The following is a 22,180-nucleotide window of genomic DNA, read 5'->3' as shown; positions in this document are numbered from 1 at the left end:
AGTTAGCTTAAAAAAAAACAACAGCACAACTTTTTTGTAGTCAGCAACATGATTCCACTCTGCTACGACCGCTTACTTCATTTTACAAAGCGTAGCCGTGTTTTCTGAAAGCTCAGTTAGCATGGCGGAACATCCGTAGGATGTTTGGGACTTTTTGTGCCGTGAAAATAACTAAGTATATAAAAATACATGAAAAATATCCATCTGTTCGCAAAATATCTGTGAGGGTGCTGAGTTTTTGGCAAAGGTTGAGAGCGTGTTTTTCATGCCTGTGACATTTTGTTTGTGCGAGAGCTTCATTTCAACTGTGTGTGTGTGGTCTATGCAGGGCACAAACACACGCAAGGGCAAAGCAATTAGTATTAATAAGATTCCTATCAGCCACCCACTCGGTTATAAAGATGAACATCTCATGATCTCGCTCAAACACACACACACATATACACACATATACACACACATGCACAGAGAGAGAGCAAACAGAGGGGAAAGCCTGCGGCGACGGTTTGTCATAAACGTAATTATGCCTAAATTCAGCAGTGCCCGGTCTACAGTAACACACACACACGCGATAAAAAAAGGGCACGGGATTGTGTGGGTTTGTGCACTCGTTCCTTTTTCTCTTCCTCTCTCTCTTATTTTATTTTCCCCCATGCTGAATAAACACTTGATTGCTCAAATGCTCAATTACGAAATGGCTTTGATCAACGATTATTGTTCCAAGTCCAAAGATTTGCACGGTCAAATGCTAAAGGGCATGTTCCAAAGTATTGGAATGTTTCTTGTGTTAGGTTTGAGCTCTATTCCGTTTTGCCCCTCCAGAGCCGCCGTCCGCCCCGCAGCATCTCATCTCCAATGTCAACGAGACGTCGGTGAACCTGGAGTGGTCAGTGCCGGCGTTTTCGGGCGGGAGACAGGATCTTACGTACAACGTGGTGTGCAAGCGGTGCAGCCCTGACGGGCAGCGGTGCGAGCCATGCGGTGTCGGCGTCCATTACGCCCCGCAGCAGTTCAGCCTGCGTGCCACGCGTGTCTCCATCAATGAGCTGCAGGCGCACACCAACTACACCTTCCAGGTGTGGGCGATCAACGGCGTGTCGCCCCAGAGCCCTGGGACTGACCAGGCCGCCTCGGTCACCGTCACCACCAACCAAGCCGGTAAGTGGCAGCCAGATTCACCTTTTTCCCTACATGTACAGATGCCCTCATCCAGTTATCTAAGCTATGTAGCAAGAGAAATGCTCAAGAGTCTAGCAGTGGGAGCTTGGCGGTGCCCGGATATGAACCCATGACCCTCCGATTGTTCCAACATCTTGTCTACGGGGCTACCACTTCCCCTTACTTGACTGCTTTATATTTGGATCCTTAATTGCGATTGCTTGGTACTACATAAAGTGTAGGGCTCGATCATTTCCATGGTAACAATTTAAATGGCCCAGATGCTTCATACAACAATTTACGATTAATGTAGCTATTCTGTACGGAGTTCACTTCCTGTAACCCGTTTATTAGCTAGCTTGAATTGATAGCTAGAAGTTGTTTGTGCGTGTTTAGAATAATGAGAGCGCTGAAAAACGTCCTGACAAGTCATATAACGAAAACGAGATTGAGATCTGTGTGGATACCTCACTGCATGACCTCACTGAATACCAGAGGAATGTCCTCATGTGATTAGGTGCGAGGTTGATGCGTAGCATGCGTAGCGAAAAAAACATGGCTGCCCAAATATGGAAAACCAATCTTCGTTTTGTTTTTTTTGTTGGGGGGGTTGTTGGTCTGTGTGAACAAATTTTCTCATGAGCGTCAAAAGCAATTATTCTGATAATAAACTTAGGGTGCATGTTAGTATGTGTGTGTGTTAGCATTAGCATTCCGGCATTTCCAAGCATGTGCCTGGGATGCCTGGTTTGCTAGTGCCGAGTGGCAAATTTTTACAAGGTGTTTAATTACAGCCCAGAGAAGCTGTAGTGTATGTCTGTGTCCCATTAACCACAGACACACCTGTCCAGTATGCGCATTACCAATTTGCCTGTCTCGGTTTAGCGTTTACAACACACACATACACAAACACAACTGTACTTTTTTATGAGCCCCGCTTCCAAATCAGCTTCCATTCCTTTCTGTGCAGCCATTCAGACAAAAAAGAAAGATTGTAAGCCTCAGCTTGATCTTGCATGGTCTCTGGAATGTGGATTTAAACCTATATAGATTACAACAGACTTGCTTCCAATAATAAAGTCTGGCTACAAAAAGGAAATAAAGAAAAAGAAAAAAAAATCGCAAGTCGCCAGCTTTATCGCCGGGAAAACTGAGCCTCCGTGCTGTTATAACGGGCGCCTTGGCGAGACCGGCCTTCATAAGAGGAAACACAAAACCCCACATCAATCAGGTGCTGGCGTTATGTGACACTCCAAAAAGGTTTTTCCTTCCCCGTCTCGGCACGATAACGTCAACATAGCTCGTTTGCTGTAACGGTTTAGAACTTCATGGGGCTAATATGTTTGTCTATTAAACAAAGTTAAACAGCAGGGTTTGTTTGCCACGCAAAGTAGAAAATCAGCAACGATGCAACGCATACTACTCATACCCTATCTAGAGAGTCCTAATAGCGATTGGGCATTGGCACCATTTGCATAGTATCTCTAGCTTCCTAGGTCCTTCCAAACCAAACATCAACTGGTTGGGAATGGAGCCAACATTCAAACAGTCACACTCAAATTAAAATTCTTTGGTTAGAGCTTCTAGAAGACGTTCTCTCCATGTTATTTTAAGCTTTATTATTCTTTTCATCATCTCCAGCGCCCTCTCCAGTTACATCCATCCAGGCCAAGGACATCACCCGGCACGGTGTGTCGCTGGCATGGCAGCAGCCCGAGAGGCCCAACGGGGTCATCCTGGAGTATGAGGTCAAGTACTACGAGAAGGTGAGTAGGGTGGCAAGGGAACCACAGACTAGGGTCAGCAGCGGCAGTACCTGTATGGACATAGCAAGGGTTGATGGGGGGCAAGGTCTACACAAAGGTAGCTGGGATGTAAAAAAAGTAGAGAGCAGGGAACGAGAGACTGATCGAGAGATTACACGAGTAAAACTATCACATACACCCAAACTCCAAGGCTTACATTACGCTCCAAGAGATACAAACCAAGCATTTGGGGGCATTAAAGAAAATAAATCTCCCTGGCTTTGCTTGCTTTGGTGCAGATTTGGAAATACCAAAGCGCTCTGAATGTAAAGGAAAGCTCTGGGGATTTCTACTCAAGCTAATTCCGGTTACACCCATAGGTACAATAGACAAGCACTTTGGTTTTTTTTTCTTCCAACAAAATGTGGTTTGTGGTTCTCCTACAGGAAGCTTCCCCCTTTTTTTCATATCAGACCTGCATAGAATCGCGGTTGACGTATTTTGTGTGCCGTAGCAAACAAAGCTCCTCGTCATGTGAGGTTTGTTTTGTTTGAGATCGTTTAGGCAAGACTCGACAGGTAGACCATTTTGCTACAGTACTTCAATTGAAAACATTTCCAGAAGCAGAACTTTTGGGGGGAGTTTTACGTTTCTTCATGACACTACAACTTTAAAGAAAGTGCTAAGCACCGCCCACATGGGATTCACTTCAAGTCATAGAGCATTTTCAAAATTTTTGAAAATATTATTTATGATATACATCATGTAGCTAAAGGATGAAAACACATTTTCTTGGTGTTCCCTTTTCATTTACAAAAAAAGGACCCTTATTATAACAACACAATGATGATTATACTTCAATAAATTTAGCAAATAATTCCCATTGTTTCGAACACCAATTTTGCCTTTTTTGTGCCACCAGGATCAGAACGAGCGTAGCTACCGCATCACAAAGACGGCATCCCGCAGCACTGACATTAAAGGCCTAAGCCCGCTAACCTCGTACGTTTTCCACGTCCGAGCCCGCACGGCTGCCGGCTATGGAGAATTCAGCATGCCTTTCGAATTCATGACCAACTCAGGTGCATAAACAGCAACACAATCATACTTGTTTTTCTATTAAACAGACAGAAGTGTTAAGTCTTGGGCTACATTTTTTATTTTCTTTTTTTTTGTAAAATACTGTTTATAATTACAGACCACTTTTCAAACTAATAGGTCTTTGTTTTAGCTAGCAAAGACAAAAAAATCTAAATCTAAAATCTAAAAATCTCAGCCATTCAAATATTCTTGCTCCTGCCCCCTACAGTTCCTTCTCCAATTATCGGCGACGGCGCAAACTCTACGGTCCTCCTGGTCTCCGTTATCGGCAGCGTAGTCCTGCTGCTCATCTTTATCGCCGTCTTCGTCATCGGACGCAGGTACGCCAGTCTTTAAATAACATCATCAGTCTTATTTTGGCTGCTCACCTTTCTGCTGTCGCGGTCTGTCAGGACCTGTCTTCACCGTCCTTACCGAGATCATCCTCCCGTCAGAACTCCCACGGGGCGCTGCGTCTCTAAACAAATTCTTTTCCTCTCCTTCTCGCTTGTCAGACCGATCTCTGTCCATGTAGGTGTCTTAGATTAGATTACACGTCACCTTTTCCAACTTTTGAAAGTGCCGAAAGCTTCAGTTTTTCAGGCGAGAACCCCACCCCCTCTTTCCAAGAGTGACACTGCGACGTTATCAGCCGTGATAATCACCTGTGTCCTGTGGCCCAAATTCCAATCACAGCCCAAATGAATAGGCTCTTTGTTTACGCCCCAAAGCTCCCATTAGACACTTCCTAACAAACATTATCCCTTTAAAAAAAAAAAAAAAAAATATATATATATATAAAACACCTTTACTGTTACACCTTCTCTTTTCAGGAGACATGTCAGGGTCCAAAAAAGGTGTACAAAAAGGAATACAGATCTTCGGCTGTTGCTTGGCAACCAGCACCTGATTTCAACTTTATTAGTATATGAAATAATCTTATCCAGACATCATAATAAATACAGAATAACGTACATAATGTGCTCTTAGAATGAACGATAGGGTTGGGCGATACTGTTGGCACCCTCAGATTGGTTGGTAATTTTCCTGTAACACCTTGTCCTATGGTGAGGTCCTTTGTTGGACGAGGCGCACAAGTTTGTAAATAATGGATTATAGAAATTTGCATTTCTTGAACACACACTAACACACACACACCAAGGCATTCTGGAGGTAAAACCTGGTCTCCTCCTTTTTCTGTTCTACCTGTGAATCTTCCTGTCCTCCCCATCTTTACTCACTGCCTTTTTCACACACACACACACACACACACACACACACCTTTTTTCCTTTCTCTCCGTCTCTCCCGCCCACCTCAGGGGGCCTTTTGTCAACGCCGGGCCGGCACAAAGAAACAACAACAACACAGTCGCATTCCTGAAAAGGTTGATTCGACTCGCCCAGGTGACCCCCGCTCACAGCGGGGTGTGTATATGTGTGTGTGTCTATTATAAACTCCCACTGTTTAGACCAGGTGACCCCATGGTTTTAAGGGAAAGACACTGTGTGTCAAGAGGAGGGAGTGTGTGTTTGGATAGGGTTGACCACTTCCTGCATCTCTCACTATCTTTCTCAGTCCTCTTTTGTTTCTGAGCTTCGAAGATGTCCTGATGATTTCTATCCGGAAAAATTAATGCTTAGATGTGCATGTTTTTTTTCCTTCTCTCTAGGAGGAGTAAATACAGCAAAGCCAAGCAGGATTCCGATGAAGAGAAGCACCTACACCCAGGTAATGAGGCAAACACTAGCTAAACATATCCATATGCAAAGACACACATAAAACACAAACAAAAAAGGAGGCGAGTGTAGAAGGGGGTGCTGGCAAAAGAGAAAACTATAAAAAAATAAAGTAGCATTAAATTTGAAAGCGTGCCTCCTGTTTGTTTTCTTTTTGCCTGCACTACTGTTAGTTATCGCATTCATTTCCAACTCTCTCTCTCTCTCTCTCTCTCTCTCATCCATCCATCCACAGGGGTGCGGATCTATGTGGACCCTTTCACGTATGAGGACCCCAACCAGGCCGTGCGCGAATTCGCCAAAGAAATCGACGCCTCTTGCATTAAGATCGAAAAGGTCATCGGCATCGGTAAGAAGCCCTCCGGCTGTGTCCCATTCGGAGCGTGCTTTATTCGCAGCTCAAAACCCCGAAAGAAACAAAAAAGGCGTTCTCTAAATACACAACAGCCTTTTGAAAAAACAGCGTATTGTGAACCGGTTATATAACTCCTGTTCCAGGCGAATTCGGTGAGGTGTGTAGTGGCCGCTTGAAGATGCCTGGAAAACGGGAGATCTGTGTGGCCATAAAAACGCTCAAAGCCGGCTACACGGAGAAGCAAAGGCGTGATTTCCTGAGCGAGGCCAGCATCATGGGCCAGTTCGATCACCCGAACATCATCCGCCTCGAGGGAGTCGTCACTAAATGTGAGTACAGTTGGACGAAGTGTCGTAAAAAAATCGCTCCAGACCTTCTTGGAGGAATTTCAAGTCTCTCACGTCTCGGTACTGGAACTCCGGTTTTGCTCAGTTCAGACTTTAGGTTTTGGCTTGGTGCTTGCCAACAGCCCCCTTGAGTGCTGTTCTCCTGCGCCACATTCCAAATCACCCAGTGCATCATAATCACCATTTGGCGCCTGGCTTAAATAAAAAAAAAAAAGAAGGCATTCTGCATTACATACTCCTGTTTTTTTTCCACCTTGATGAAAATCAAGCTGGTCTTTCCAGTGGCTGCTTTTTTGCCAGCCCCGGAATCTTGGCAGTCGGGCAGGTATCAGATCGCAACTTTTAGCATTACTGTGTTGATTGAAAGTATCTGCCTGTATAAGCGAATTAAGTAGCGGATTTTGACATCTGTTTTCTGCCATAACTCATACTGAGCTGCTCGGATTCGTAAGAAATGATATAAAGGTGTTCAAATCACGGGTATTGAGATATTTCGGCTGTTTTAATCATAAAAAACGGTGACGTTCACACTACCGAAGTCACAATCACTAGTGACCAAATCTTAGTGACAAAGCGTAACATTTCCTATGCTCATATACCACCTTGCCGAGCAGAAAAGCATCTCAGGATGCATTGAACTTTGAGGAAGGCCACCCTGATACTCAGATTTTCCAATTATTGGCAAACCCAGTAACAAGATTCCATGGACCAATCTGGTGCATGTGATTTGACAGTTCTTGACAGACATAATGTTGGCTCCTATATGCAATTAGCAACCAAGGAAACTCTGAGGTCAGAGGAAAATGGCCAGGCTGGTTTGAAGCACCAAAGAGGCCATGGTAGATCTAGTTTAGAATGTGCTGAATATGAAGGAACTTGGAAAAATATAGTTCTTGGCTTGTATCTGCTTGATTTTATGGCTTGCACTGCTGCTTGATGATTGGCTGATTGATAAATTGGGATTGAATAAACAGGTCTGCATTTGTTCCTCTTAAAGTGTCATGTATCTTAACAAGGGTTAGGTTTGTCTTGTTGGCTTCAACATGGTAACTCCTTTGAGTATTATTAGCATGATAGGAGACACTGCCAAGAGCGTAGCTAGCCTTCTGCCTCAATAGCGTCCCTTTTAACTCCAGGGCTAGTCGACCTTGTGAGAGCTGTTGGTTTTATTAATGGCGGTACAAGGCCTTGTAAAAACCGTGGCCCAACTAAAGAGGGCTCAAGCTGATTGTTACTGCCGCCGAATAATGGTGGTCCTTCCATCTCCAACAGGGCCAATTAAATGTGTTAAATCACTTATGATACTGTGAGTGTCCTGAATAAATAAGTACCCGAATGCCCCCCGAGCTTCAGATGTACGGAGTGCATGCGAGAGAGAGAGGGGGAAAGCAGGAGATGCCAACCATCCCTAAAGGAGGCATTCAGAGATGGCAACACGTTGGCGCTAAACGCGGCAGTGCGAGATTGCATTTGCATAATGAAGCCACAGCTTTTACACCATAATGATTTCTCATAGGTGGAGAGCCCATGTGTGTGTGTGATTGTCATCCATTGTGAAGCCATCATCGCCGCTGTTCTACATCTCGGTGAAAAGGCAGTAGTGGGAGGGAGGGAGGGAGGGATTGGTGTAATTCGGCAACGGAGGTCCAATCGGGCCTCAGCGATAGATGCATTCAATAAACAAACACGCAGTGAGAAAAGCAGGGGAAAATAACACCAATGCCGAGTAAGTGTGAGAAACGAAGGCTCTTGATTGGGAAGTGTCACTCAAAGCGCACCAGACAAAGCCACAACAAACTTTCTGAGCGACACACGAGCACTTTTGTTCTTTCGAAACCGGCATTTTCTCTCTATTTCCAGTAGCGCCTGAGATCGTTACGCAACCAGACGGCTAACGAAACAATGAAAAACTGCTTATTGTGCACAGGGTGTTTTTTTTCCCCCTTCTCTGTTGCTCAAGGTTTTTGATTAGTTTCTCTCTTCTGCAGTTTTTGTCTATGCGTGGCAGAGATGATTACCATTCACGAGGCAGCCTCTGTGGAGCCTTTGGCTGAGACAACATAGTGTTTGTTGAGCAGATGGGTTCGCTGATTGCTAGTTACGAGGTAGCACTAGCAAAAGAAAGCGGCAGCCGAAGAAAGAGAAAAGGAAGAGGGGTCAGGAGCGTGGGGAGAAAGATGTATTACAGCTGCAGCAGCTTTGTATTAACATCAAAATGTAGTTTGTGCTGGTTTCAAACGCCGGCTCCGCTGGCTTAGCGTGGCGCTCAAGGCTAGCGAAGACAAACTGCTAACCGAATCGTATTAGATTTTATTCACCTTTTTTTTTTTTTAAGAAAAGTCACAGTATGTTGCATCTTTTGCTATAATTAACACATATACCCATATTAATGGTCACAATCAAAGCTTTACACATTAGCATTTTGCTAATGTAGGCTAGTGGAGACAATTTGCTAAATCAATGAATTTTCTTAACATGATGTACCATTAGCATTTTGAAGAAGTAATGCTGCATCGTTATGTAGCATCGCCACCAGTCAAAGCTTCATCCATTCGCGTTTTGCCAAAGGAGGCGAAACTGGCCAGTCTATTAAACGAACGTACCTTTTTCATTTCGTAGGCAAACCTGTAATGATCATCACAGAGTACATGGAAAATGGCTCCCTCGATGCCTTCCTCAGGGTGAGTCCAAGATATGACGCTGATATTTCTAACATTATTTCTAAAAACTATTATTATTTTCGAAAAAAATGCTTAAAATTTTGACGTTTTACAATTTCCCCCGACCCTCTTCGCAGAAAAATGATGGCCGCTTCACGGTCATCCAGCTAGTCGGAATCCTGCGAGGAATTGCTTCGGGAATGAAGTATCTCTCAGACATGAGCTACGTCCACCGCGACTTAGCCGCCAGGAACATTTTAGTCAACAGCAACCTTGTGTGTAAAGTGTCCGATTTTGGCATGTCTCGGGTCCTGGAGGAAGATCCGGACGCCGCGTATACGACACGAGTACGTTCTGTGGAGCTTTTGAAAATGTTTAGCAACTTTGCGCTCGCTAAGCTGTCGATTCCTATGCTACTAACCCATAGTGTGTGTGTGTGTGTGAGTGGGCATGTGTGATTAACCTCGTCGCTTGGTGTGTTGTGTCTCTTGAAAGGAAATAATGGGAACCTATCAATCGCAGGGTGGAAAAATCCCCATTCGCTGGACAGCCCCCGAGGCCATCGCGTACAGAAAGTTCACTTCAGCGAGCGACGTGTGGAGCTACGGGATTGTCATGTGGGAGGTCATGTCGTACGGCGAGAGGCCATATTGGGACATGAGCAACCAGGATGTGAGTGGCTAGACCTTTTTTCGAGGGCATGCTGATTCAGAGATTGCGAAAGGACGCCAGTTTGTGACCTTTAATTTTCTTGGTGTTCTCAGCTTTTTTAGTTTTCTCAACCTCCCCCATTTCTTCTTTCGTTTTCAGGTCATAAAAGCCATTGAAGAAGGATACAGGCTTCCTCCGCCAATGGATTGTCCCATTTCTTTACACCAGCTGATGCTGGACTGCTGGCAAAAAGAGCGAGCCGAGAGACCCAAATTTAGCCAGATCGTAAACATGTTGGACAAATTAATCCGCAATCCCAATACGCTAAAGAGGACTGGAGGGGAAATAGCAAGGTATACTTCCTATTAGTACAAGGTTTTGCTATGGTTCTTTGAAGAAAACATTAAACAAATCCCTGGTTATTTTCTATTTATGTTACTGTACATTATAATAAATATAAAATCTTCTTATATTAACAGCTCTGTCGTAGTGATTAAGGACTGTTGAGTGCAGTTATAAACCTTTATGTCCCTCAGTGAACCTGTAACTCTTAATGCTTAGCCGTAAATTGGCAAGTTCTTAAGCAGCTAAATAACACAAGTCTTTCTCTCTCTTTATCTTTTTTTTGCAGACCTAACACCACCCTTTTAGAACCGAACAGTCCAGAATTCTCCTCTCCCCTGGGCACCGTGTCTGACTGGTTAACGGCCATCAACATGGAGCGTTACCGTGACAACTTCACCGCCGCCGGCTATACCACCCCAGAGGCGGTAGTGCACATGACGCAAGAGTAAGTCACGGAGATTTTGGCACCGAGGCCCACATCCAGGCTAGTTGATATGTCGCTCGTGAGTGGCAGTTGGTGCGATAGTATGATTAATGAGTCCACGCTCTCGCCTTCAAATGCTGCCGCTTCCTACTCGAATACTCCAATAACCTGCGGAAAATATCTTCAGCATTCAGTTTCTCACAGCACTCTTCAGCAAACATCAGGCAAGTTCAACAAATAATCCTCGTAGAGAACAAATAAGTTGTTCTTGACTACCAGCCGCTATGAGGGTCGCTAACAACAAGGGATTCTGATTGAATGGAAAAACAACCAAACATCTTATTTACTTTCCCCCCCCAAATCAAGTACAACCTAATTAACAAAGCCAGCTGATTTAAAATCGCCTAGCTACCATTGGAAAGAAATGCGTTGCCACACCATGGTGATTTCATGGGTGTTACATAAACCGAGAAATGAAAACGAGGGGAGTCATTACTTTGTCATAGTGTCTAAAAACTGCAAACTTCTATGTAAAAGTTTTTTATATCTAGCAATTAAATTTTGTCTGCCACTGCGGGGCCTCGTGCGTAATACCTAATTTACACAGCTAGCTAATTTAAAATCGACTAGCTACCATGAAAAATAAGTGCGTAAACAGCAAGCATATCGATAAAACACTTTTCCTACATAAAGGCCTACATATGTGCAGGACCGGAAGTGATCCTGCTTTTCGCTTACCATACGTTAAACAAAATCTTCTTAGCGCCAGTGCAAACAAGGTAGCTAGCTAATTTAAAATCAGCTAGCTAATGCAAGAAAGAAGGGCAAAACCGAATGACCTTTGCTAGGCAATTTACTAACTAGCATGAGTGTATAAACAGAGAATCAAGCATCGCTCGGATATATCGATGAAACACTTTTCCTACGTAAAGGCCTACCTTCGTGCAGTGACCTGCTTCGTTTGTGGAATTGAAATTCACTTTAGGTCACAAGTTCTGCATAAAAACGATTTCACATAGCTAGCCAGTTGAGAATTGACTAGCTAGCCTAAAAAACAGCTGCGTAAAACAGAGAAGCAGGCATTGCTCGGTAAAGGCGGTACTATGTGAATTGACTTGCTTATCTTGTTGAGTTGATTTCGTTTTACTTGGCGCTAACGTAACCTAGTAAACGTAGCTAGCTAATTTGGAATCAAGCTAGATTTTGACGTTAAAGGGAGCTTTTCCTCGCTCCCACCCCAGTCGGCTCCGGCTTTCTCATCGGGATCTAAATATAAATCTCCATCCGGATTTCTTTACAGCCGCATTGTGACAACGTGGATTGTATAATCATTCTATACAAATACATTGAATTGAATGAATGGAAGTTGAAACAGTGCCAAATATTAGTGTCAGCTGTGGAACTTCTCAAGGAACACACACACACACACACACACACACACACACACAAGTGCCAGGGTTGATTTATTTTTTATAAAACCCTTTTTTTTCTCCCTAAACGTTCTTCTCATCTATATTTTGTTCTCCGACAGAGACATGACAAGGATAGGCATCTCGACGACCGCACACCAGGACAAGATCCTCAGCAGCGCGCAGGGAATGCTGTCCCAGATGCAGCAGATACAAGACAGGATGGTTCCCGTCTGATCGGAATAGAAAAATAAACTTCTACTTTTCCTTTTCTTCCATCCATCCTTGTTTGTTTTTGTTTTTTTTCATTTCGTTTTTTGTTTACATCATCCTCATTTTACGCACTTTAAAAAAAACAAATCCGAAGACACTCAGAAAAAGAAAAAACAAGGACGTACAGCTGGCGGCACTTTTCGTTGTTCTCCCCGGATCACCTTTTCCGATCAGAGGAATTTCATTGTTTCTTTTTTTTTTTTCGCTTCCAGTTCTCGGTCGTTGTTTTTTTTTTTTTTTTTTTTTGCGACAGGACGGAGCTTTGAGGGGCATGCTCTTTTTTCCCCTTTGTACGTATGTAAAAATGTAAATAAGTAGCTCTTTTTTCCACTTCACCATCTCGTCGTTCAGACCTGACGATTTGAATAAACTTGTGGCTTTTGGGATGGGAGGAAAAAAAATCCTGAAGCTCTATTTTTTTTTTTTTTTGCAATTCTGGGATTTCTGGCTCCACGTGAAGACTTCTCCACCTCTTCGGAAATGGAATATTTGGCTGTCCACTTGGCTGGCAACTCGTGCAACAGATTTGAGAACATCGCGCTCGAGCTGAGATCTCACTCACGTTCTTTTAGTTTCTCTCTCTGCAGGTTTTTTTTTTTTATCTTTTTTTTTTTTTTTCCCCACTCTTTCTCTCTCTCGAACCCTGGCAGGCTGTGAAATTCCTACTTACTGGAAAGCTAAAAGGAACTAAGGTAAGCACCATTGTGTTGTATAGAAGATCTGCTCTATTTCCTCCAAAGTTATTTATACAGTTCTCAATGGTGGGGTTTATTTTTATACTTTTTTCTTTTTTTTTTTTTTTTGAGAAATGATGAAGTGTGTTATTCAATAGGGTTGGGAAAAAAAAGAAAAAGAATAAATGGAAAAAAATGGAAAAAAGAAATTTTATCTATCTTTCATTTTTTTAATATTTATTTATTTTTTATTATTTTTATTTTTCTGTTTGTGGTGTTCTTTCTTTCTTTCTTTCTTTTGTTTGATTCATTCTTACTTTCTTGCCTTTTTTTTCTTCCTATCTGTGGATTGTTTATTTAATTCTTTCTTGCTTTTGATTGTTTGGTGTTTTTTTTGTTTTTATTTACTTATTTCGTTCTTTCATTATTTATACAATTGTCAATGATGGGATTTATAATTTTTTTTTCATTATTATTATTATTATTGAATAGGATTGAAAAATAAGGAAAAGGAAAAATCGGAAAAAAGAAAGAATGGAAAAAATAAATCTATCTGTGTCTGTCTGTCTATCTGTCTGTTTTTTTTTCTTTTTTTTCCTTTTTTTTTCTGTTCATGGTGGTATTTCTTTCTTTCTTTCTTTCTTTCTTTCTTTCTTGCCTTTCTTTCTTGCCTTTCTTGCTCTTTTTTTCTTCCTATCTGTGGACTGTTTGTTTTATTCTTTCTCGCTTTTGTACATTTTGTGTTTATTCAGCTTTTATTTACTTGTTTCATTCTTTCATTATTTATACAAATCTCAATGGTGGGATTATAAAAAAGAATAAAAAAAGGTTTGTATTATTCAATAGGATTGAAAAAAAACCCGGAAAAACGAAATCATCTTTCTCTTGAGCAACGAAGCGAAAAAACAAAACAAAACGGCAGCTACTGTATTTCAGCTAGGTGCTCTCTGAGGATTACTAGCAAGCGCTAAAGCTAGTCATTGTGTTGTGAGTAATGAAAATGCCTCGAGCGTTCGTATTACTTGCTTTAGCTTGACTTTTTTTTCCTTTTCCTCCCATCTCTGTAGGATCACCTCGGCGTTTCCGTTTGGGACCTACTGCAGGAGCATGAATTTATTCACAACCCCTCGACCTCGGCCAGAATCCTGTCGAGGCAGAAAATCTTCCAGATACGAATAAGGACAAGTTGAGGAGAGGATATGGATCATTTGCACATTTCCCAAGAGATAGACAGAGAGAGAGAGAGAGAGAGAGACTTGTTTTGTCTGCAATTTGTCCTAGCGACTGAATGTATACCAGCAACAGAACACATGCTAGCTGCTTAGCTGGATGCACTCTACTTCAACTACAAGTGTGTCAGAGTGTTTTTTTTGTTGTTGTTCTTTGTTTGTTGCTTTGTTTTTGTCTTTTTTGTGTTTCATCCCTTCTCAAGGATACCACTTGCTCTGAGAAACACACACTTCAAGACTAAAATGGAGAGTACGCTAAGTTGCCCGAAAAGAAAACCGAACCATTTGCAAGCCGTTTTTTTTTTTTGTTACTTTGTTTGTTTGTTTGTTTATTTACACAATTAAACAGACAGAACCAACAGTTTTTTCAGTCTCTTTTCCCACAAGATTCTTCTTTTGCTTCATCTTCTGTTGTTGAACATATTCGTGAACCTGTGAGAAAAAAAAAAAGGGAAAACTCGGTCGTGTTTTTCATTAAAAAGCCAACGATCTTTTGTTTGTTTGTCTGAGAAACTTTATTTGGTACTTTTTGGTGTTGTTTATTCTGTTCTTCCTTTCTTGCGTTCTTTCTTTCTTTCATTTTTTTCTTTCTGTCTGTGGTTGGTTTAATTAATTCTTTCTCAATTATTTTTGTCCTTTTTTTTTTTTTTTTTTTTTTACAGTTTTTCATTTCCTTGTTTCTTTATTTGGTGTTGTTTTTTTTTCTGTTTCATTCTTTCTTTCTTTTTTCCTTCCTTCACTTATTTTTGTTTTTTTTCCACACCGCAGTCTGATCACATATCAAAAAGTATTATTATATCGGAGACTCCGTGAACTACCTGTGAGGGTAAAAAAAAAAAAGAAGGGAAAACTTGACAAACTGCATTTTTTTGTTTGTTTGTTTACACATTTAAACCGACAAAAACCACCACGTTTTCAAGTCTCTTACCCAGAAGAAAGTCACTGGAATTCTCTGGAATTCTCTGGAGATCAGAACTTTGAGATTGGGAACGATGCTAAGCTAAATGCCGACTCGAGGGATTCTGCACTTGCAGGAACTCTGTGAGGAGGAAAAAAACTCGACCTCACGTGTTTTCCATGAAAAAAAAAAAGCCAGCGATCTTTTGTTTGTTTGCAAATTTTTCCCAAATGTAATGAATTTTTTCCATTTTTATTTCCACACTTTGACCACCTGATTGGAAAATATGCAAGCAATGTAGAGGAGTTGGAGAGCTCGAGAATGTATTGTGCCAAGTTTCTTCAATGTAGTTGAATTTTGGGGGAATCAAACTAACAAATCGTGATTTGTTGTTTAATTTTTTCTTTCTTTTTTTTTAATATTATTATTTTCGCCCAGTTAATCTAGTTGTGTAGATTAACAACGTCCTCTCTATATAATGCCATTGTTGTTGTTTTTTTAAATGAATTTAGGTACATTTCATTTATTTATGGTCTTTTTTTTTTATCTAGTTTGTAAATTGTAAAATAGAAAAATAAATGACTGATTGCCAAGTATGACTTTTTATTTTTTTGCTGTATTTAATGCAATACATTAAGTTTTATAGCATCTATGCTAGCTGCTCTGGCACCGATTGCTTCATGTATGCTAACGTACTATGTAGTTTTATAACGAATGAATCAGAAGTAAACGTCATGTAAACAACTGATATAATATAGAATATTACTATATACTAGCACAAAAAATAGCTATGGGTACTAATAGCTACTAGAACTATGCTAATCTAACCACGAATTAGCAAAGAAATACATTAATTTAGTGAAATATAAGCAGGTCATGTACTGTAAGGAAATTTTTCCTCAAAACATTTTTTCAAATTGATGTTATGTATGGTTAAAGTAAAAAAAAAGGATGCTAACCTGGTATTAGCAGAGAAAACAGGGTTAAAATGGTTAAAATCTTTATTTAGTTATCACATAATTAAAACTTTTTATTGATTCTTTCATTGGTGTTGTTTTTCAGCTTTTATTTCGTCTTTTTTTGGAGTTGTTCATTCTTTCTTATACATATACTCTCTCTTTTTAATTTGGTGTAGCAAAAAGTATAAATGACATAGGGTTATAGTGCAGAATTATACTTCACGTTTACAATATTTCTAACTAGGTTAGCTTGAATTGACCTCCCTGTCTAGTTAATTACTGTTAGCAACTACAATCGATGCTAATCTAACCTTCCAGTAGCAATAAAAACAGGCTAGTTTATAAAAATTAACAAAACCCAAGTGAACATGCTTTGTTCATATCTTGTTTTCGAGTTTAAACATCCAAAAGAAAAAAAAAAACATCTAATTTTACACAAGTCTTTGCTTAACTTTTGCAAAATTAAACATATTGAAGAACACCGCAGTCAGTTCGCACATCAAAACATATCATATCATGTTGTATATCCTTGTACGGTTATGATGAATTTTTCCAGCATTTTTTAAATATTTCCTAGATATATATATTACTACCTCAAAATGGATTCCCTGCCTAGCTAATTTCTATTAATTATTAAAATGTATACAAATTAAACCTGGCATTAGCAAAGAAAACAAAAAGTATTATGCCGAATGGGAACTGCGCAGGATATAATGGCGAATTACCCTGCATTTTTACTATATTTCTAGCTAGATATTAGCTTGAATAAAACTCCCTGTCTAGCTATTTACTGTTAGCAACTAGAATCAATGCTAAGCAAACTTGCCAGTAGCGATAAAAACAGGCTAGTTTAGTTAAAGCCAGTTAATAGTGAGGTAAAACTTATCTCAAAATACATTCTAGAGGGGTAAAAAAGACATCTCATTTATTTTAGTCAAAACTGACCTATTTTTAGTTTTTACCTTCACACTTAGAATTATTTTATTGAACAACACAGCAGTCTGGTCTGATTTATCAGGCTAGCTATGTTGTTGAGCTTTTTTAACGCATAATCAGAATTGTCAAGATTTTTCAATTTAATTTATCTTAACAGGCTAATCTTCAATTAACTTTCATATAATCAAAAATTTTTATTGATTCTTTCTTTTGTTTTAATTCAATTCTTCCTTTCTTGCTTTTATTCTTTGGTGTTTTTTCTTCAGTTCTTTCATTCTGTGGTGTTTATTCCATTTTTTCTATTCTTTCTTTCCTTCTTTCTTTCTGTCATGGTTTCATTCTTTCTTTGACGTCATTTTCTTCAGTTCTTTGTTTGTTCGTTGTTTAATCTTTATTTATTTTTTATACATATCAAAAACTTATTTTGTGATATTGGCTTGTACCGTTAAAATGCCAATTTTTCCTTGTACCTTCTCAATATTTCTAGCTAGATATTAACTTGAATTGAACTTCCTGTCTAGCTAATTTGTTAATATCTAGAATTAATTCTAATCAAACCTGCCAGAAGCAATGAAAACAGGCTAGTTTAGTTAGCGTCAGTAATGTTGAGTTAAAACCTACCTCAGTATACCTTCTCGGGAGGTACAACAAAAAAGAATAGACTTTATATTATATGCATCTTCACCTTCATTTATTGAAACATTTTATTAAACAACAATGCAGCCTGGACCGATCTTTTATGTGGGTTTTTTTTTTTTTTACAGTATAAATAAAATTTTAGAATTTGATTGGATGCTAATCTCAATTTACCATATTGATATATAGCTATGATATATTTGGACATTCAAAGGTCTTTATTACTTTGTGAAATTGTGGAATTAATTTATTTTTCAGGCTTCCCAAGCTTTTCTTAGTACACCGAATTTTTCCAATCCCATTTTTTTTTTTCCTGAGACATCCTTTCAGATTCCTTCATCTCCGACTCCCACTAGACGAAAGTGCTCATAGAAGCGGTTTGGCGAGAAGAAGTACTACATTAATTTTGAAAGAAAAAAAAAGAGGGCCGATTCTCGCCCCTAAAGAACAATTGTGACAATCAAACGACATTGCTGGTCTGCCTTTCGTCAGCTTTTTTCTTTCATTCCCTCCCCCTCAGCTTTTCCTGTGCTTTTCTTCGCGCTGAATGGGTCGTAATACAGCCACCCTGGCACGTTTAATCAGTAAACATCTGTTTCCCCACAGCCTGCCATGATGGCTGATTGTGTGAGAGGCCTTTGATAAATAAACGAGAAAAAAAAAAAGCTCTAGAAAACGCAATTTACGCAATAGGAGAAAGACCCTACTGCAAGGCTGGCGATGTTTTTTTGTTTTTTTTTTTCTTGCCACAATCACCCTAATGAGAGATGCATGCATTATGCATGTGTTTGGGCACAACGCTGACAGGAAGTGAGAAGAGGAAGGGAAGAAGAAAAAAAAAAAGTGAGAAGAAGTTTAACTCAGGAAATACGCTCGAAATTAGCGGGTAGTTAATGAGGCAGGGATAAGCCGAGAATGTGTAAAAGAGGGAAAGAGAGAGAGAGAGAGAGAGAGAGAGAGAGAAAGAAATGTTGAGATAAAAGAGTGTGTATGGGAGTATAATATTACACAGTCCACAAAAAAGAAAAAAGCTATGAAATTTATTACATAATAGAATATCGTTATATAACGCACTGTCAAATCCTCGATTCTGATTGGTCAAAAGATGTTGAATATATTAATGAATGAATGTATTTATGACAGTTTGGGCTGTAAATCCACGTTCATATTTATGCTCTGATCCCTATAACATAATTTATGATAACTCAAGCAGGATGCTGAGCAAATCCAGGAATCACATCCAGACTTTCGCAGCTGGAGTCAGACGGAGTAATCATACGCGTAATCCATATTCATAAGTCAAGAATTTAATACCTGGGGGTCCAAAGTGAGGAAATCGAGAAGATAAAGGCTCTGGAATATCTGGGATGAGACTTTGGTACTATAACAGAAAAGGACGCGAAAGGATATAAAAAAAAAAGACAAACACGAAACAGGTGATCACAGTAGGATAGTACAGCAATTTGAGGGCGGAAACAAGGCCACATGGAGCAATGAGGTTATGGCCTACTTTAGTCAATCCACCTCAATATCATCTTTATAACACCACAGCTATAGAAACCATCAATATTATAGAGAACAGAGAGACAGGAATCTCATACAGTGAGATTGAATGGCATTACTAAAGCAAGAAACCCAATGAACACAATTCAACAAGTCTCCTTTCACTGTAGCCACAACTGCACCTCCTGCATACATCTCTAGCAGAAGCATCAATATTAACCTCGTACAAATTTACTCCATTTATTAAAAAAAAAAATCTGTATGCATTGCATTTTTTTTCTGGGCATTTAAAATAAATGTAAATTGTATTTTTGTGCAAATTCTACAGTAAAAAAAATATAAATGGTGCATGTAAAAGCTTAACAGCTGATTTGAACTATTTTGTTGACATTTCCTCACGATTTCCAGCTTTTCTGGAAAAGTCCGTCTTGTAAATGTCCTCGTTAATCTCCCTGTGTCCAAATCCATTTCTTCTCCTCTGTCAGTTATTGTGGAATAAAAAAAAACAACAAATATTAAATCCACATGAATATATTTAAACCTGTGCAGTTTACTACAGAGGCTGTTTGAGAGCTCTGACTAGCTGAAACAGTTTTTTTCTCTTTTAAGTGTTGTTCTTTCTCTCGTTCTTTTCTCCTTTTTGGTGTTGTTAATTCTTTTTATTCATTCATTCATTTATTCTTTCTTTGGTGTTTATTCTATTCTTTCATTTGGTGTTCTATCTTTCTTTCTCTCTTTCTTTCAGCATTGTGTATTCATTTGGTTCATTTTTGTGGCTGTTCATTCTGTTCTTTCTCTCTTTCATTCATTAATTCATTAATTCTTTCTTTCTTGTTTATTATTTCTTTCTTTCTTTTGCATTGTTTATTCAGTTGGTTAATTTTTGTTGCTGTTTATTCTGTTCTTTCTTTCTTTCTTTCTTTCTTTCTTTCTTTCTTTCTTTCTTTCTTTCTTTCTTTCTTTCTTTCCACATTGTTTATTCAGTTGGTTAATTTTTGTTGCTGTTCATTCTGTTCTTTCTTTCTTTCTTTGGTGTTTATTCTATTCTTTATTTCGTTCTTTTTATTGCCATTCTTGCTTCTTTATTTCTCTCATTCCTTCTTCATTCCTTCCTCTCTTCCTTCTTTTATTTGGTGTCCTTTCGTCCTTCATTTGGTGTTCTTTCTTTCTTTCTTTCTTTCTTTCTTTCTTTCTTTCTTTCTTTCTTTCTTTCTTTCTTTCTTTCTTTCTTTCTTTCTTTCTTTCTTTTGGCATTCTCCTTGTATACTTCTTTCTTTCTTTCTTTCTTTCTTTCTTTCTTTCTTTCTTTCTTTCTTTCTTTCTTTCTTTCTTTTGGCATTCTCCTTGTATACTTCTTTCTTTCTTTGGTGTTTATTCTATTCTTTATTTCGTTCTTTTTATTGCCATTCTTGCTTCTTTATTTCTCTCATTCCTTCTTCATTCCTTCCTCTCTTCCTTCTTTTATTTGGTGTCCTTTCGTCCTTCATTTGGTTTTCTTTCTTTCTTTCTTTCTTTCTTTCTTTCTTTCTTTCTTTCTTTCTTTCTTTCTTTCTTTCGGTGTTCTTTTGTTCCTTCCTTTCTTCCTTATTTACTCAATTTTTACTTAATATATATATATATTTCTCTCCATTGTTTTGTCTTTTCTCAAAATGTAATACAATTTTTTTTTTTATTAACAAAACATTGAAATTGAAATCTAGAACGTTCTACAATCTGGATTAAGAACCCTCAACTATCTGAAGAAGTCTCAAGAAGCCTTTTTTTTATTCTTTCTCTGAAACAAGATTTAGTTCCTAGAGTGTGGGATTTTTTTTAGGAATTCAGGCCCCAAACTTCAGTCACAAAGCCAAGCGCTAAAACTTCAGGCTTTGACTTCTAATCCCGCTCTTTTCTCTGTGAAGGCAGATTTCAGGAGATCAGATGGACTATTCCATCGCTTTGTGTTGGGGGGTGGGGTGGTTCCTTGTGGACTGCAGTAGGAATGGTTCTAAAGCACTACTTTGTTATAGATTAAACAGAGAAATGGTTTTAAATAGCAAATAGTTACAAATGTTCCCCTTCAAGGTCAGGTTTAGGTGTGGCCCAGTTTTCCATGTGTGGTATTTCCCTTATTTCCCTAATTTCCATAATCTTGGAATTCAAAGTAGATTCGGCCCTAGCTAGGTCAACAAACAAGAGTCCACATGCACCAGGATCCAAACCGAAATGTAACTATAACGGGATAAAAAGTACGACACGGTGGTTCTTTTGCTTTGGAAATTCATTGCCGCTCCGATCGAAACCTTCCATTCATTTCCCCATGTGTGTGTTTTCATTGTTGTGTGTTTATTGCGTTAGTGTTGCAGTGGTATTTAATATGTGGAGTGTGTAAGCGTGTGCGATTGGTGTGGGTGGCGGACACACACTGAGCTCTGCTCTATGATTAATGACTGAGAGATGGCAAAGATAATGAGGTTCGCTCAACAGTGCTGCACTCACGCCGCACTCTGCCACTCAGCAGCACGGAGAGAGGGAGAGAGGGAGAGGGGGAGAGGGGGAGAGAGGGAGAGATTCAATAGAGTGAACAACTTTCCTCATTTCTTTCCTTTATTTCTTTCCTCTGTGATGTTTATTCTGTACTTTATTTCTTTTTTGTTTCTTCTTGTTTGTTTGTTTGTTTCTTTCTTTCATTAGTGTTCTTTTTTCTTTCTTTCCTTTTCCTTCCTTCCTTCCTTCCTTGCTTTTAACTTTCCTTCCTTCCTTCCTTCCTTCCTTCCTTCCTTCCTTTCTACTTACTTAATTCCTTAATTTTCTGTTTTCTTGCTATCTTTCTTTCTTTGGTTTTCATCTGTTCATTTTTATTTTATTAGCATTCTTTCTTTCTTTGGTGTTGTTTATTCTGTTCTTTTTATTTTCTTTCTTTCCTTCTTTCTTATTTTGGGGTTTATTTTCTTTCTTTCTTTCTTTCTTTCTTTCTTTCTTTCTTTCTTTCTTTCTTTCTTTCTTTCTTTCTTTCTTTCTTTCGTTCCTTCCAACGTCCCTTCCTTTCTTCATCCTTAGTTAATTTCTTAATTTTCTGTTTTCTGTTTTCTTTCTTTCTTTCTTTCTTTCTTTCTTTCTTTCTTTCTTTCTTTCTTTCTTTCTTTCTATTTGGTATTCTTCCTCCCTTCTTCTTTCCTTAC

At 39.2% G+C, this 22,180-nt stretch overlaps 1 protein-coding gene across 4 annotated transcripts in view; it reads left to right on the top strand.

Moving 5' to 3' along the window:
* The window catches only part of epha4a (eph receptor A4a), a 33,937-nt gene extending 19,232 nt beyond the window's left edge, over window positions 1–14,705 (top strand). The window contains exons 5-18 of one of the 4 annotated variants that reach the window (XR_006926200.1): window positions 823–1,158; window positions 2,800–2,924; window positions 3,826–3,985; window positions 4,213–4,324; window positions 5,654–5,712; window positions 5,956–6,069; window positions 6,219–6,404; window positions 9,042–9,103; window positions 9,220–9,429; window positions 9,605–9,754; window positions 9,893–10,086; window positions 10,365–10,523; window positions 12,034–12,876; window positions 13,926–14,705. Coding sequence is in view for 2 of the 4 variants with exons in the window: in XM_046852111.1 (XP_046708067.1) it covers window positions 823–1,158; window positions 2,800–2,924; window positions 3,826–3,985; window positions 4,213–4,324; window positions 5,654–5,712; window positions 5,956–6,069; window positions 6,219–6,404; window positions 9,042–9,103; window positions 9,220–9,429; window positions 9,578–9,754; window positions 9,893–10,086; window positions 10,365–10,523; window positions 12,034–12,148 (2,009 nt within the window). In the remaining 2 variants the exon portion in view is untranslated. Of the gene's footprint in view, window positions 1–822; window positions 1,159–2,799; window positions 2,925–3,825; window positions 3,986–4,212; window positions 4,325–5,653; window positions 5,713–5,955; window positions 6,070–6,218; window positions 6,405–9,041; window positions 9,104–9,219; window positions 9,430–9,577; window positions 9,755–9,892; window positions 10,087–10,364; window positions 10,528–12,033; window positions 12,944–13,925 lie in introns of those variants that run through there. The other 3 variants (XR_006926199.1, XM_046852111.1, XM_046852112.1) reach the window with 3 other exon arrangements.
* Window positions 14,706–22,180: the final 7,475 nt, after the last annotated feature.

Source organism: Silurus meridionalis, chromosome 6 (assembly GCF_014805685.1).
Source record: "Silurus meridionalis isolate SWU-2019-XX chromosome 6, ASM1480568v1, whole genome shotgun sequence".
NCBI classification, from domain to species: domain Eukaryota; kingdom Metazoa; phylum Chordata; class Actinopteri; order Siluriformes; family Siluridae; genus Silurus; species Silurus meridionalis.
Note: the sequence above shows the minus strand (reverse complement) of the source record. Positions and strands in the feature narration are given on the sequence as shown.